The sequence below is a fragment of the Temnothorax americanus genome, unplaced genomic scaffold (genome assembly GCF_048541705.1).
Source record: "Temnothorax americanus isolate GAGA-0224 unplaced genomic scaffold, ASM4854170v1 Scaffold12, whole genome shotgun sequence".
NCBI lineage: Eukaryota > Metazoa > Arthropoda > Insecta > Hymenoptera > Formicidae > Temnothorax > Temnothorax americanus.
Window position 1 is genome coordinate 3141127 of NW_027509253.1, and position 17187 is coordinate 3158313.

Consider the following 17187-nt stretch of genomic DNA (forward strand, 5'->3'; position numbering starts at 1 on the left):
GAAAGCAGATGAGAATTTTCACGGAAGAGTAACGTGTCGGCACACCTACTCCGGATACCAAGTTTCTTGATGGATACCGGGATCAAGGACGGTTGAGCCCGGCGTCGCGGAAACTCGAAGGAAGGCGATTAAAGTCTGGAATACGTATATAGATCGACTATAGGGAATCCAGAGAGAGAGAGAGAGAGAGAGAGAGAGAGAGAGAGAGAGAGAGAGAGAGAGAGAGAGAGAGCTGTGCAAAGAAGCTCCGACTATGATGTGGAACAAGCAAGGTTGCACCGTGATATCCTTCTCTATATGTCTCTCTTCTTTTCTCTCTCTCTGTTTCGTCGACTTCTAATCCTCTAAATCCCGCTAAGGCTGCGTTTCCAACGCGCGCGAGAAAACCGAGTGAATCGAAAATTTCGTGCGATCGCTTGTACTCGGACACTTCCTATCGGGATATCTCCACCGGATATCGATATCGAATCAGCAACATGTCAGCTGTAAGCGGCTGAATTCTCCATGGCGAATCTCGCGATATTTTTTGCCGAGAATTATCCAACCATTTTTGTCTTTTTTTTTATCATTTATACCTGATGTCGCACGACACACATGCGCGATCTTTTTTTATTCTCAATGCGTCTGCATGTGCGTGAATTTTAAATTTCATGTACATCGTAAAGAAGTTTAGATTTACGGATTAAATGGATTTTTTAGAAAAAAAAAAAATTAGCTCGAGACCAGATTAAGCAAAATTGAGTACGCGCGAGACAATGCTTCCGTGCTGCGAGCGCACTTCGCGCGGTAACGTAAACCACTTAGTGCCGGCTTTGCGCTCTTGCGGCGCGATCCTGTGGAGGGCTCCAGGCTGTACGTATTCCGCAGCTTTACAACTGCGGCTGCGGAGTTAAGTTAAGCGAAAGGAAGAAGCCTCATATACGCGGAGACGTGTTACGGCCGCGGCGCGCCGGGGTCTATAATCCTTAAGGAACCCGACTCGGCGATAAAGACACGGCTCGGGAACGTGCCGACCCACCGGGACGAGAGTCGTGAAGATCCAGTTCCCATTCGAAACGCATGCAGCGCGCGCAACCCGACGAAAATACCGAAATCGAATTGCCGAGTAATTTCCTCTCCAAATGCGCTTGGCCACGTTGCCCCGGTAACCGGCATGGACGTCGACGGCGCCGCAAAAACCGCCGAATCTTCTGTTCCGGGGACGGAAACTACGGAAGACAACTCGCCGCAGCGAACGTGCATGAAAGCATATAGCCGGACCCGACCGTCCGGAACCTCGTTGTTGTTCTTCTCCCCGAAAGCGACTGCGTTCTGTATGCGCGATATATCTCCGCCACTCTCCAAATTGAAAAATAAATTAACGGTTTTTCAGGTGCAACGTATTTTGTACGGTGTTTGTTTCAATCTTGACAGTGAAGTTTGTGTAGAAAGTAGAGACTCTTAAAATACATATTACGTGCATAAAGTGTTCATTTTAAAAACGTGAATTTTTTTATATTTTAGAGTATATATTATATTTTAACTTATCAAGTTATCTTTAACCAAAATAGAAAGAAGAAGAGAAGGCTAGTATGGCTATTAAATAAGTCCAACCGATATGTAGATTTAATTGATACATATGTTAGAGTTAAATATCATTTCCAATTTACGTATATAGATGAATTTTTTCTCCATTTCTTACGACTAATTAATTCGTCGATATCGATTGCTGTGGCAACAAGTTCAATGTCAATAGAACATATTGGTCCTTCCTCGAAGTTTCTATAAATACACGAGACGATGAATGGGCTATTAATAAGAGCGAAATGCGGCTAATGGTCGAAATCGTGGGCGGCGTTCAGCACAAATAATGGCGCGGCGCCAAAAAAAGAGCCGGATCGTCGAGGGCGATATGTACGGTGGTTCGGAATTTCGGTTGGAGGCTCGGGTGGAAACAAGCCGCTGATTACTTTGGCCTTGTGTCAAAGCGCTGGTCCGGTGCTCTTTGCACCTCGTTACCGCAAGAAACTCGCGATCGTAGGATTTTTATCGGCGTAATCGCAGCGCATGAAATCACATCTTTACGCACAATAAACATGCTTCTTTGTAGTTAGCTCACTTGTGTGTCTAATCATCGACCGAGATCGAGAATTTCGTCGTTTATTTTCGACGTAACGTGAAGTTCATCGCGCCGATTTAACACTTTAACTACCAATGTGTGAGTTAATCTTCACGAAAAATTCACGCGTATAATGTTGAATTTTCGAAGTTTCGGAAGTTACTTCCTAACAGCTGCTTTCAGGATGAGGCGCGAGCGAAAACTACTCCCTGCGGATAAAATGTTTTCTGTCAAAACAGAGGAAGATTAAAATAAGAAAGGGTCTTCGCTCAAAATTTTTTTAAGTGAGTTTAGCGTTAAAAACGCGCGTAAATAATCTCCATTTAATTTATATTAGAAGAGAAGAAATTGCGTGTCTCGTTAGATTATCAATGCATCCTTCGCGCGCTTCTCTCGGCCCTTGTACTTTAATGTATGTACAATGTTTTAATGTACAAAATCATTTCTTTCTTAAATGTTTTTTTTTTAGATGTTCAGCTTTCCGTTTAAAATAATCGGTAGGTAATAATTGTGGATAATCGACGACCGACGTGCGCAAATATACACGCGCTAACGATGTTCTCTATACTGGAACATGCGCGCTCTTGAACGTCCGATAATGCACCCCACTGAAAGTAATGCAATCGAGCTTCCAGTTCCGATATTACGTAAACATGGAATAATTCTATTGAAAGGTATTACACTGTTAACGGCGCCGCTTTCTCCTCCCCGTCGTCTCTTATTTCAATGCACCTATAACTCGCCCTTTTCTCAGATGATGTTAAGGCTACTTTCAGATCTACTTTTCGTTACTATAAGCTCGTTTCTATCTCACCGCCGAGAAAATGCTTATCGCGACGTCGATAATTTTATTCTGCTTCCAATCTCGAAGAGATATGACTATGCTTTCGTGACAAATAAATACTATATTAACGCTACAAGCGCCAGAGAAAGATTTTGTCTTAATTAATTGCGACTTTATATTAATATTGTAAGATAATATTAAATTATAGGTTTTAATTGTTATGCAACAGTTTAATAATGATCTGATTATTATATCTACGACAACATTCTCGACCTGGAAACATTTACCGAAACATAAAACTAGATTTTGCGAAGGAACAGATAGCAACAGATATATTAATGATACTCACCTCTCATGTAGATGTAAGCAGTGCCGCGCATATTTCTTCTCGTGAGGACGACGAGATTCAAGATATTTCCGATGATGCCGAGGCAACAAATGGCCGGCAACACGATACCGTAACTGACCCTTCTCAAAGTTGGCGTTCGAGGATCCTCCAGGATATCCAAGTCTTCCGGTAGCAGGCAGATATTCTGTATCTCGCTTATATTGAGCAGGTCCGTCATTTTGCCGCTCTCTCGCTCTCTTTCTCTCTCACTTCAGTATCTCTCACAATTCGCGATAAATTTCCCCGTTTCATCGCACACGCAGATCCATCTTGGAACTCATTTGTTCAGTCTCGCCATGCGTTCATCTCGCAACTCGCACTTAATCCGATCAGTAGAGAGAGAGACAGTAGATCGATCGCGTTTTTCCGGGACTTTCGAGCAAGACGGTGACTGACGACAACGCTTCGCGCGATCCGAACTTAGGAACAAGATTGGCAAGTTAGGAACGAAACGCGTAAAATTGGAAACGTCTTTTTGTCGGGCATGCAGGATTGTCAGATTGTCGCGATTCGACGGCGCGAGTCGCAAGAGAGCGGGGTATCACATGCCGGTCGAGGGCGCGCGCATCCGTCAAAAATACACCTGTCGTGCAACAGGTGCGACAAGAGTTTCATTTTACCATGGTAGCGCCGCGAAGAGTCTGCGGGAAGTCTGAGCAAGTCCGCGCCGGCCCGAATAAGCGGCCTTACGATATCCGCGGGGTTGCTTATTTCACCGAGGAATCCGAACGTGTTCTTCCTGACAATTTGTACGCCGCCATCGTCGTGCGGCAGCTGCGCCGTTCCACGCTATCCTGAAAACAAACAGGTCGTTCGTGTGTATTTCCGCAAATCCGATACATTCGCCGCAGCGAGTATATTTATCCTTCTCGCGCTTCGAAGGATTTTAATCGAAGCAGCACACGCGCGTAAGGGCTGAAAAATGAATTGCGCAGCCTATTCTTGTTACACAATGATATACTTTATTACGGATTAAATGGATTTTGTGCATATAGTAAATTTGAAAAGCTTGTCTACCTCGTCACCTCGTCACGTATACCCTTCGCGAATCCATGTTTCCAAGTCGGGAAAATGCGGAGTATGATAAGGAAATGAAATCGAACATCCCGTCGCGAAAAGGACACTAATGAATTCGCGCGGGCGTGATTTTTCGTAGCTCTGCCTTGCGGAGAAACGACCAAGATATCCGGAGCTGTCGTCGTCGTCGTCGTCGTCGTCCCGTCTCGTCGCAGGAAGGAAATCGTTACCGGTAGCGCAACGTGAGGCTTTAGATTCAGAGGTCGACTCCTCCACTTCCAGATTTCGAGACTTCGCGGCTGAAGATGCGCGACTGAATTTCAGATTCCGCACGAAAATGGATAGCACTTCCTGTCCCCTCACCACCAGCCTCCGCGACCACCGCCTTTTCTCCGGTTTATATTCAAGACGCTTTCGGCGTTTCGCGTCTCGCCGCCAATTCCTTCCGTGGCGAGATATTTCCCTTCCCTAAAGAAGGAGGAACTTGTCGCGCAACTGTCGTCCGCAAAAACGAATATAATCCCCGCGTCTCTCGTCCTCGCGCCAAATCAGAGTTCCACGGACGGAAACGCTTTATGCAGTCTGTACGCGTTCTCTAATGCATCTGTCTATACATGTATATTTGCCAATCCGCCGTCGGAACGAAATACCGTAGTGCACTTTGCACATTCACCGTGCATTTTTGCAAAGTTTGCGATCAAGACTTTTGAAGTTCGGCGATCGCGTTTCGCTTCGATGACGTTCCTGGCCTGATTCCCCGGGAACTTCACCCGCAAAAAGTATTCCCCCAAGTTTTCGGGCGACGCGAGTTGTACGGGAGACCTCAAATCGATTTTCTACACCGCGGGAAACAAAATATTCGCTTCAATTTCTTATTCGCGTGTGACAGCTTTTTGCCGCAGCGTTAGTCTTATTTTGTCTTTTTCGTCTAAATATTTGTATCGAGATATTCGGAGCGTTGCGAAACGTGTCACGACAATGTTGCTATTGAACGCGAAGTGGATGCAATTATGTCACGGTATCGTTATCACTGGCAATCGATCCTCGTGTCGGAAAAGAAATATTTTCTTTTCTAAGTACCAAGGCTGAAAGATAGCTGTCCGCAGCCTATTCTTTGCTTCCCCGTAGCAAACCGTGCCCGGCGTCTTGTAGAGCCCTCGAGGATCGTAAACGAAACTGTAAGGGAGTGGTTTTACTGTCGTACCGTAAATTAGTCTGCTGAGAATCAGAAAGATTGAACTCGCACGAAGCAATTAGGATTAGGAGCGGTTTAAGAATTCCTCTAAGCATTCAGAGACTGAATCAAAACAAACATTTTTAGTTTACAGTTATTTTATAAATTGGAATTCATTTATTATATCGTATTTTTTAAGTAAAATCGTATTTTAGATATTATACAGTCTATTCGGATGTTTGAGATTTAATTTGCTCGATCTTTCAAGTTTCGGTAATTTTACACATCAAACATCATGGGGGTGAAGATAGAGAAATTTAAATATACAGTTGTAGAAAACATAAAAAAAAACCATAAAAACTTTGTTTAAAACACTTTGTTTCATATACCGTTTCGACGATGAAAGAAAATGCGCGTTTTTCACGACAGTTTGCGTGTTTATTACGAATATCTGTCACAGATAGAACGAACTAATTTGCAAAACTTTATTAGAGCTATAAACGATTCGTTGCAAGAGGCATCTGGTGAGGTAGAAAACAGTGACGTCAACTGGGATATTAAATGAAATAATCAGCCACCTGTCGTAATAAACGCAAGAATGGCAACTAGAACTCAGATCGTTCGAAACGCGCGGAGATTACTCGAGCTTCCGTGTATGCCGGCGATCACCGGGATTAATCTGCGATTCCGACTTCGGGATAATGTCCTGTAAATCCGCGCGTTTTACGCTCTGTTTCGTAAACGTTTCACGACGCGAACACGCGCGTTCACCCCTCTAAGATCGTAAGCTCAACAGCGCGCGTGTGCTTCCTGCCGTTTCACGGATAGCTTATCGATCACTTAACCGAGAGAGATATGTTAGCCGCGCCAACCCGGCGAACCTTTCGCAACGTCCTTCTTCACTCCGCGATCGTGCAATCGCGACCGAGACGATGATCGCAACTTAATGGACTCTCCTTCTCGAGTATAAGCTGTAAAATCGCGATCGGTAGACCGTCAAATTGCGCCCGGGGCTCAGAGTTGATGGAACAGGGCCGAACGATAGATGAGATCGCTTTCTCGAAACTTGCGGAGAGAGAAACGTGACGAAATTTTTAATAAGTAAATTACGAACGCGTTAACCTTTGAGATTTGCGCGAAACAGAAGCTGTGGAGTAATCAATGGGTTGATAGGATGAATTATATTCCGCGCCAAAAAACCAATTTACACTGTATGAATGGTATTTGAATGTTATTAACATAATGTTAGAGAAATATTTAAAAAATTTACGGTCTTGCGAAATCTGCATGATGAAAATTGCTAAAACTTATGCTTATGAGAGATGCTTGGAAATTCTAATATTATGCTAGTAAAAATCACATAAATTTATTTATTATTATTATTTTTTTAAATAAAAGTATATGTCAGTTCTATTACTTTAACGCTTAATGCAAATCAAGCTGTATAAAAAAAACTAGCTAGAATTAGTACTCCGGTATGTTTTTACTATAGTAGAACAAAAATATACGTGTGCCCGTTTGAGAAGAGCGGCGTTTCCATAATCGAGTTGTTTGACGGAGAATCAAGAAAAAGTCGATGATGGGCGGAGAGAAATAAGAAATAGCGAGAACTTTTTTGCGTGCTGATGAGATTGAGCGAGTCTGTGGCCTGACAAGCGTTTCGAGTTTCACCCTTGTAATCGCTTTCGCTCTCTATCCACGTTATTGCCAATCAAGTCAGAACGATCGTCGCGCCCAACTCGCAAAGATCCGATATTGCTCCCGGTTATTGTCAACTGAAAGAAATCTGCCGTTTCTTTTTCGACGAATAAAGCATTTTTCATCCTAATTTACTTGCAATACTGATCACTTTGATTCATATTTTCATTCTTTTGATTCAATCGTGATAAATCTCATCGGTATTCTCGATCGCTTATACGCGACGAACAACCTTTCCCGTTTTGCCGAATTTATCCGCTCGATCGTTTACGATCTCGCGGATGGAAATTGTTCCTATGATGGTTATGATTGTCGCGTTCGTAATAATTGTATAAAAGCATCGGAGGATGCGCATGTGGGTGGTGCGTGGAGTACATCGCGTATAGCGACGCGCACGATCGTTACGCTAAAACATCGCAATTTGATCCGCGTTGCGTACACACGCGTCAGTTATTGTCCGCGTGGCCGGCACGTGGATTGCAAAAATATTCCAGCGATAAATCACGAGCTGTTCCGGTGAAACATCAGTTTGCGAGTCGAAGGGCTGGTTGTAAAAATAAAACCGAGTGCACTTTTTCCCATGAGAAGGTCTGAAGGTCTCTCTCGCGTAATTTCAGTATACGATATCGTCTCCCGTCGATCGCGCGATTTTTTTCTTCTGATTTTTTTAACTTGGCTTAACTTTATTAATAATGTACAGCACTTCATGTGCGAGAGAAAGAAAGTTAAATACTAAATAACATGAAACTGTGATCGATATGATTTCGCACGGTAGACACGTGTAAATGACACCTGCGCAGCCTCTTTTTTTGTTTCCCTTCGCACTTTTTTCCTTTCTCTTTCTTTCATTTCTTCGTCGATCACGTTGCAAAGCCAGTGGTTGTTACCTAAGTGTACCTAAGTTACCGAGTGTAGCGAAGGGATCAAGATGTGCACGCTGAATTATTATAGAATCTTAACAAGCATCTCGAAATTTCAAAGAAGCTGCTTTCATTTATCGTCTGGATGGCTCATAAAAATACGAGAGACACGCGGAAATGCGGAAATCGACATTTGTACACCACCGAATGTGTTAATATTTTGGCATAACATACAACGGGAAGCGTAAGAGGAAAAAGGGGGCGTTGTGGAATTGACACGTGGCGCAAAAGTCCCGTAGGAAACTTTGCAATTTTCTCAACCACGTGCGCGAGCGTGTTTCGTGACGCGGGGTGACAAACTTCCGCAAGTTTTGCACCGAGGGATTCTCTCTAGCTCCTTTTCTCGTTCGCCTCCTCCTTCTCGTGCTCTCCCTTAACCCATGCAGCAGCTGCGACTTAAAATACGCAACGACGAAGAAGGAAACTCGGGCATCCCAACCATTATGCATTCGTCTTCCGCCGCGCCGGGGACGTCATTGAGGACCGCCTCCCGAATCGTCGGTATGCATTATGGGGGGAGGGGAGGGCACGATGTGAGGGGCACAGGGGAATGAGCCGAGCCGATTTTACGCTTACAACGCGTCTTTGCGCCACTCGGTGGGTTGGCATAGGTCCTACACAGTTTGCAACACTCTCAGCCGCTAGCGAGCTTCTCCGCGCGAAACTTTGTTCCATTTTTCTCTGCAAACTTCTCTCCTCGTACCCTCCTCCCTTCCATGCTTTCTCGTAGAGGGTGTTTGATCTTTTAAACTCTCGGCGATTCAAAGTGATTTCAATAAGTGTCTCTCGATGCTACATACCCTATTTTTATCTTATCAAGTGATACTTGATGTTTAGAAAATAATAAAAACATTTTGCATGTTAACGGCAGCTTTAATCTGGCAAATGTAATGTTCAATTGCATGTAAATAATTATTTAACACGTTGATTATACCATGATGATCATCATGACCAGAATTATCAAAATTACCAGCGTTATCAAAATGTTTTAAAACTGTAAGAAAAAATAAATACCATGGCATTTAATATAAAATTTTGAATGGCATGAATAGCTGGATAACAAAATATAAGTGCATAAGACTAGAATGTATTGAATGTAATTTTTATTTAGTCATATTGCACAGTATTTATATCATTCTACGTGATAATAAAAATTCTGCTGTGTGTGGCTTACATAGTAAGACATTACGAAACTCGCGAGACCAACAACGGGTTAATTAAGAAATATGTGTGTGTTTGTGTGTTTATTCAAAACGCCCAGCTTTTTTGTTGCAAATCTCTGGCGTTAGTCCGTTCAACTCTTATTTCCTTGTACCGTCATTACTTTTATACGCTCGTTTGAGGCGACATAAAGCTCGTACTAGACCGAAGTTTATCGTGAGAAACTTGGCAAAGCCTGCTTATAACAAATCTGGTCCACGCCGATGATAGCGCGTCCTCTCTCGCGCTGTTTCTTTCGGTGGAACGACCAGACAGGCGTCGCGGATAATTGAAAACTAAAAACTTGGCTCCGATGTGATACGAATAAACCGCGACATCGCGTGTTACAAAAGATCGAGATTTATCTTCCGCTATAGTTGAGGAACGATGTACCGGGGAGTCTCGAGGAAGGAAAATTTATCACGCAAGGTACGCGAGACGACGGAGAACGTGTGCGGTAAAATTTAATTTATTCCCGTGTATATACATATATCGAAATGTCTGTTAATTACGATTACTTATTACTTTTCCCTTAGATTCTTGATACAATCTTTGGTACAACGCAGACGTTAACACTGAAGCTTTATTTTATATTAAGCCTTTTTTATTTCAAAATTTATTAAAACTTTTTTTATTTTATACATATTAAATATCTAATTATGAATATACTTTACATATCAAATACTTTCTCTCTTTCTCTTTCTCTCTCTCTCTCTCCCTTTCCCTGGAAAAACAAATTATCTAATCGTTATATTTCCTTCAAACTGCCTGCTCTCTCGGGTGGTAATTAAACTTTACCACCGGTAGCGAAATTAGGTCGACGCGGCTGGAATATGGGAAAAATATTTTAGCAGGTGCTTATCGAGCTATCGATAGCGTAATTAAAACCGATGTCAACGCATAAAGCGTCGCTCGTGCTCGTTTACTCAGCAAATGGAAATAGGTTTACGCGAGAGGTATAGGACCCTCGTAATCTCATCATCTCGTCATCGTATAATAATCGCCTTGCACGCACAGAGACGGAGCAATAGTCAAGAGGCTTAACCAGGTTAAATCGGGAATAACGATCCTTCGTTATTCTCTTCTCTTTCTCCGGCGAAACGCGCTTTCACGACATGACTCTCTACCACTCATTGATAACGATTGCGACGAGAGAGAATGACGGTTATCAATGTCGTAGATCGTTATATCCGTCAAGGGAATTCGAAAGAAGGGGAGGATACCTCCTGAATATATCGCGGACGCGAGTTTTCACGTCGGCGTTATATACCTGGCGAAAACTTGGCGATTTCATCGTACGTGCGACAGTCCCACTTTCTCGAGATGAGCGCGGAAGAGAGGGATGGACAGGGACGGGGCACTGGGTCTGACATGTGGAAATGGACGGCGCCGTATCACGCGTGATACTTTATACCGTGATGCTGGCGGGAGCGAAGAAAAGATTATGTCGCCGATAGTAACCGGGGATAACGGGATAACGAGATCTTCTTTTATAGACGCATCGTAAAATCTCTCCTCTGGCGCAGCGGAGTGTTCGAGCTTGCGTCGATCAAATAATGATATCCTTTCTTCGCCTCTCTCGCCACTCGCCACCTTGTCGCTTTGTCAAAGGATCGCTTTCGATCTCGCGAGTAATGTAATGCGCGCCAAAGTAGCAGAGACAAACCAACGTATACTTTCATTCGGTTGTACCAGAATCCATCAGTTCGGTTGGATACTGTCGTACATTTTTTATTTAACATTTTGCTATAATAATTTCAATCCCTATAAATTTTTTTTTTCCAGATTTTTTTAAACAGATTTACACTTGGTACTTCAGTATAATATATGCACTAATATGCCGATAACAAGTTGAATTTTAGTCATAATATATAATGTTTTAAAATTATGCTGAATATTGCGCCAAGATTCTTCAAACGTCTACTTGTATATCCCATAACGATTACTATAGCTCTTTAATTCTTGTAGAGATCGCGACTTTCGGTATTCCTTGTAAAATCCCTCACGACCGTAATTGGCAAAGACGTCGCCGAGACGGATTTGCGAGCGTGCAGCTGCGTCATCGCATGCGATTTCGCGACCCACTCGAGGTTCGTCGACCGGAAAGTCGTTGAAGCTAATTAACGAGAACATTTGTCCGCTTGTATCGATAATGCGTCAGATAGAGACTGGAGGATGATTACGCGTCACGGCAAACGGTGGGCGCTACGAGGCGACGCGACGTGGAAACGGTTAAGACGTCGTGACAATCGTTGCATCCGAGGCTGAGACGCGGACGCGCCGATTAAAGCGGGAGGTCAGGTTTTCACGCTGAAATTGTCCGAGCGCGTGAACGTCGGCGTCTTAATCTGATAAAGCTGCAATTGGAATTTTCTGCTCTCTATTCTCAGGAATTGGTTCTAAAATATGAGATTTTGTTCGATGGAAATTTAGATAGCATGTCTCTTGTCACATTTGCTCTAATGAGATTCAAAAATATTTCCAAATAGGCTAAATAAATAAGGATATTAAAATAAAACGGGTTTCCTACATGAAAAATTAAAAAACTTCCTTCTATATACATCAAAAGGAAAAGCAACATACATTTTGAAAACTAAAACCTAAATAGTTATGATCTAATTGTAAGAATCTAATTATAAAGCATTTATTTAAATTTATTATTTAAAAATTTCTAAAGTTATAACATCTTTGAATAGATAATGATAAATCATAAACGGTATAATTAAGATCAGCGCTAATTAAGAGAAAAATGTGCTTCCAATCGCCGTCGTTCAACCGTTAACGAGCAAAGACTGGAGGATGCAACACCGTGGAGGAAGTAACTCGATCACGAGTTTGCGAAAAAAGAGAGAAAGAGAGAGAGAGAGAGAGAGAAAGAGAGAGTGAGGGAGAGAGAGAGAGGGAGGGAGGCGGTATAATGAAGAAATTTGAGAAATTTGTGTTTCTTAGTGATTATCGGCTGGTTACCGCGGAAGTTCGCGACCCGGAGTAGCTTTCTCGCGCGAGTAGAGCATACTATCCCGGCCATGTCGCCGGCGTCGTGCGGCAGAGAATAATCCTGCCTCGAAAATGAGAGCGTTACTCGCGCGAGGACGAGAAATAGAAGCGGGAGGGTGTGCGCCGAGATACCTTGGTTGGCGCGGCGCCGCAAATCCCGGGGAAAAACTTGCGCCGGCCCCGGACAAAACTCGCAAACAGCCGAGAACGCGATTACAACTTCCTCGTCGCGGAACTAATTGCACCGCAGGATGGGAGAAACGAAGTTGGCCCTTTGTTTTGCATGCTAAGAGCATTTGAACGAACGAATCGTTCCCGCCGGCGGCGCTAAGGACGCGCTCATTTTCGCGAGGGCGCCCAACGCCCGGAGGAGAAAAAGAGGGTAAAGAGGAGAGGAAAGAGCGAAAATTCTTATCAAGGCTCGGGGGGGGGGGGAGATCGGGCAACCGATTTAACCGTCGGACAAACCGGCTGTTGCTTGCAAACGGTGAATTTTCAATGCCGGGCAAATAGCGCGACGTTTACGAAATAAAAGGGAGGCGATGGCGATGGCGTTGGCGACGACAACGACGTCGAGAATTTTCATCTTCGGACGACGCTCGGTCGTCCGAGTTTAATCGGCGTCACATTATGCCCGGCGCATGAAAACAAATCTTTAATTTTCCGTAACTTTCCGTGCATATTTAAGAAACGTTCGGATATAACGGAAACAAGACGCTCTCGAGGGCGTTATTTTAGCCATAATACAACTTCGTTTCTTTTCGTCTCGAGACGAAGTTTCGAACGTAAAGAAGTGAGAGCAATCCGAGAACGGAATTTTTTTCCAAAGGGCGATGTCTATTCAACAAGCGTATACTTATGTTTCAAGGATCTTTTATTTCTTTTTCCTTCTGCCGCTTGTTTAGCCGTAAAGTTTCATTTTCCCAAAGGGAGGAAGCTCCCGAGTGTTCCCTTTCTTTAAACAGATGTACCGTATTATTGAAATATAACGTGCTCGGGGTCGTTATTACGTTTTCTCGGTATTAATCGGGGCTATCGCATCAATTTCGGCAGGCTATTTACAAAGTTAAATCGACACGATTTGCGACACTTTGTCATCGCGTTCCAATCAATTTAACAAATACACGTTAGCGGGTTGATGTGTCAATCGGTTTGAGAACGGTAAAGCCTCCACGAACGAACCGCCGCACGTATGTTCTATCAGATGAAAGACGAATAGAGAGCGGGAAAGAGAAAGAGTACGAGAGAACGCGAGAAGAGAGGGAGGAAAGTGACTAGGTAGATGTAGAAAGAGGGAGTATGTCAGTATGTGCGAGCTAAACCGTCACATGGCCGTGTTAATTAAACAAATTTATAGCTCGGTGGTTTTGTTTACAATTAGAAGCCCCCCGATGGTGTCATACTTCCGAGCCAACCTTAACAGCGACGTGGGGTTGAAAATTATCGGCGGCTGGCGGGTTTACCGTCAAAGCGATGAAATTTATTGCCCGTCTGCCGTCCTGATTGTAGCGATGCCGTCTTGCGAGCGTTAAAATGACATAAATGGATTCTAAAAGCCGCTATCGGGAACACGTATTGGGGACATTGTAATGGACGGTCTTGAACTAGTAACATACACATTGAGATGCGGAGAAAACGCTGAATTACAAAAATTCTTTTTTGACGTTAATTTTTATATATTTTATAAAGAAACATTTAATCAGATTCTTTCACGTTTTTCAACCGTAGAATGCTGTTGTTACACGGAAAGTTAAATACGGTAGCATTTTGAGATTAATAAAGCTTCGGCGAGAGAGAGAGAGAGAGAGAGAGATAGAGGCCAAGCTTTCTTCATCTCACCCCCGATTGAAGTTCGTTACTCATCTCCTTAGTCCAAAACAGCATCTTCATGATAACGAGTAATGCATAGTTGATGCTTTATACGAGCAACGCACTGCACGAGTAACAACGAGGGAGACTACCATTTTGGGAGAACTCGTGAACTACTGCGGTCACATTTTTCGCAATATTTGCTCCCCATATCTCTCAGAAGTTTCAACCATAGAATTATCCGAAAAAAGTATTGCGCGTGGCTCGAAAACGAGTGAATTGTTGATTGAGAAGTGCCGCGTGAAATTGAGAATTTACGCAAAATGCCTAAAAATAAGAAATTAGAAGCTAATGTTAGCTAGTATCTTTTTAAATATTCGCTAGAAGTATTGTTACTAATATCCGTCGAATATTGCTTTCCACAATCCAATGATCACAGAGATAATGCCTTAGCTCAAGAGGGATCACGTGTTTGTACGAGCGACCTGGAAACCGGGTGAAATAATGATGACGATTCGCCGGGGAGAGAAGATTCGGTCGAAACGTTATTACGAGCCATTCGGCCATCACGCTGAGGCATTCCAAATCGGTCATCTCGAGTCCGACCGATTCTCTGAACATCTTGAGATCTAAATCCGGACTATCGTTCGTCGAAAAGACATTCGAACTCAATCGATCGACATTCGGGTCGCCGTGATAAAAATCGAATGCGAGTCGCATTTTCGCGCGGCAGTAGCCCGGCGCTGATTTTATTCCCCCGTGCTTTGAGAGATTCCACGCTAGGTACCGTTTTCTCATTCCTTCCCGCACGAATCGAGGATATCAATCGGATGCCTGGCGTTCCACCTGCTTCGATTTCCATCCTCGTATATTTACCGCGGAATATCATCTTCCAGCGGAAGACATCTGCTATTCATCGCATCTGTGCCGAATGTAAAACTAAATTTTTTTTTTGAGGGGGAGGCCTTTTAAAATGTCGCTTCCGTGTATCGTAAAATATACGTGTCATATATCATATCTGTCTGCGAATTGAATTATATTGTAAATGGGGAAAGGTTTGTGTTACATGACACAAGATCCATTGAATAATTTTTTTACGAAATTCCACGTTCTGTATAGTACCAATGTAGATAATTTTTTATAATGTATAATTATTTCTCGTTGCTGGAATTATCACACGAGGTCGTTCCGTTCGAAGACTCCATAAGAAATATTTGCGACGTTGAGATTCCGACCGGGGAAATTGGGGAATTTTCATTTCCATTTCGTACAAGAATACGACCGTCCGCAAAGACTTCGGCTGGCGCGGGGAAATTTCAGCAAATTTAGTTTTTAATTAGCTACGCAAGGTCGGCGCGCTCCGGGAATTTCTTATTAGATCTGCTTAGAGAGCTCCAAGCAATTATCCTCAATGGTGGCTAAAACGTGATTACGTGAGCTTTCACGACGACGAATGTTTTTCACGCTGATAAAAGGTGTCTGGGAAATCTCGATTTTGCGAGAGAAGACAATTTCGCGCACCAGTTGCGCAATACTAACCAAACTGATAAGATATATATATATATATATATATATATATATATATATATATTATAAATATTAAATTTAATATATATATATATATATATATATATCGATCTGTTACAGAATTCAGATTGATTAAATTTAATATTTTAAATACTAAAATAAAAAAAAGAACAGAATCTTAACTTCGCAAAAAGAAACAACTTTAATAATTGACAGGAATTAATTTTGTTTTCGTGTATTCTATATATTATTTAAAAAAGAAATTGGTTTCAAAATTTCTTTTCTGTAGTCGTTTACTTTTGAAGTAAATTTTAAAAGCTACGTAAAGTTAAAGACTTTAATTCTTCAATTAGAATTAAAATGTATAAAACTGCATTTCTTTTTATTCTCTGTTCCACATTCGTTATTTAATTAAATTGTTAATATTTGTATAAGAAAGAAAAAATGGACAAAGGATTATAAAATACAACAGAACGATAAAAACAGGTGAATAAAATGACAGAAATTTATTCAATGCGAAATTAGCTAATATGACTTATAAAGTAAGGAAAGTTGTAGAGAACTTATAATATTTCGCGGAAAAAAGTTTTCAGTCGCCACACTGACTTTTTTGTTACATTTAACCTCTTCATCGATGCCTTTAATGCATTAATAATGTCACTTTGAACGGAGATATTATAACCCCCCGCCAGGCATCTAATCAACCCTTATTGCTTCCCCGCCTTTTTCTTCAGCACACGATATCGTACTTGGAGCCCCCCGACATCGACAGCGTTATGAATTTCTATTATGTTTTCTTTCTCTCTCTTTATTCTCTCTACCTCTTTCTCTTTTTTTCTCTCGACCGTATAATATTGCCGGTAACGTCTGTCGTTATTCAGATCGAGATAATACATGTTGACGCATTTGTGTATGTATAGCGGGATTCATTCGCGTCACGTCGCACCTGCCAACATTTTTAATTTAAGTTCGACGCGAGAACCAAATGGGGAGAAAAAAAATTTCTTTCTCGTCCACCGCGCGAGTCGTGGCTGGATTCCGAATAGACGTAAACGCGAGTCCGGCACGGGGGGGTGCAGAGAGGAACAGACGGGAACACAGGAGAGAATTGGAACGGCTCGTAAGATTGTCCAAGTTGCAGTGTGACGCCACGATTAAATCGTCTCGCCGCCACGATAGTAATAATTACGCTCTCGGCGGGGCACGTTCTCGCGATAAAAAAGGGACGTTAACGAGCGCCGACCCCGACTTTATTAGCTTATCGTTCGTCCGCGCTATTATGCCGCTATTGTATGCACGTACATACGTGCACAAGCGCAGACCTCCATACACGAGTCGTGCTTTCCGAGAGATCGGAAAGCACGCGGAACATTGTGATGATAACTGCAAGCTGAACGAAGCTGAAGCCTGGTAGTATTAGTGTACTGCATAAATGTGTCGGTGTGTGCTACACAAATTTGTGCATTCGTTCGCATTGAAGGTAACTCCAAGTATACAATATCCGGGTGCCACGCGGTTTTCGTCATTTATCCGTTTAGTATATGACGACCGTGTACTCGATATTACCATCGGACC

General features: G+C 42.7%; 2 protein-coding genes across 4 annotated transcripts in view; one reads left to right on the top strand and one right to left on the bottom strand.

Annotated features, from left to right (window-relative positions):
* Window positions 1-17187, top strand: part of LOC143893224 (alpha-tocopherol transfer protein-like) — a 115845-nt gene that overhangs the window by 68814 nt on the left and 29844 nt on the right. The gene's annotated exons all lie outside the window — the stretch shown is intronic.
* The window catches only part of LOC143893307 (putative G-protein coupled receptor B0563.6), a 38144-nt gene that overhangs the window by 18867 nt on the left and 2090 nt on the right, over window positions 1-17187 (bottom strand). Inside the window, exons 2-3 of one of the 2 annotated variants that reach the window (XM_077398526.1) lie at window positions 3891-4064; window positions 3232-3689 (exon numbers count right to left, since the gene is read on the bottom strand). In XM_077398526.1, the coding sequence (XP_077254652.1) occupies window positions 3232-3448 (217 nt within the window). In that variant the 5' untranslated portion in view covers window positions 3449-3689; window positions 3891-4064. Of the gene's footprint in view, window positions 1-3231; window positions 4065-17187 lie in introns of both variants that reach the window. The other variant, XM_077398525.1, reaches the window with a different exon arrangement.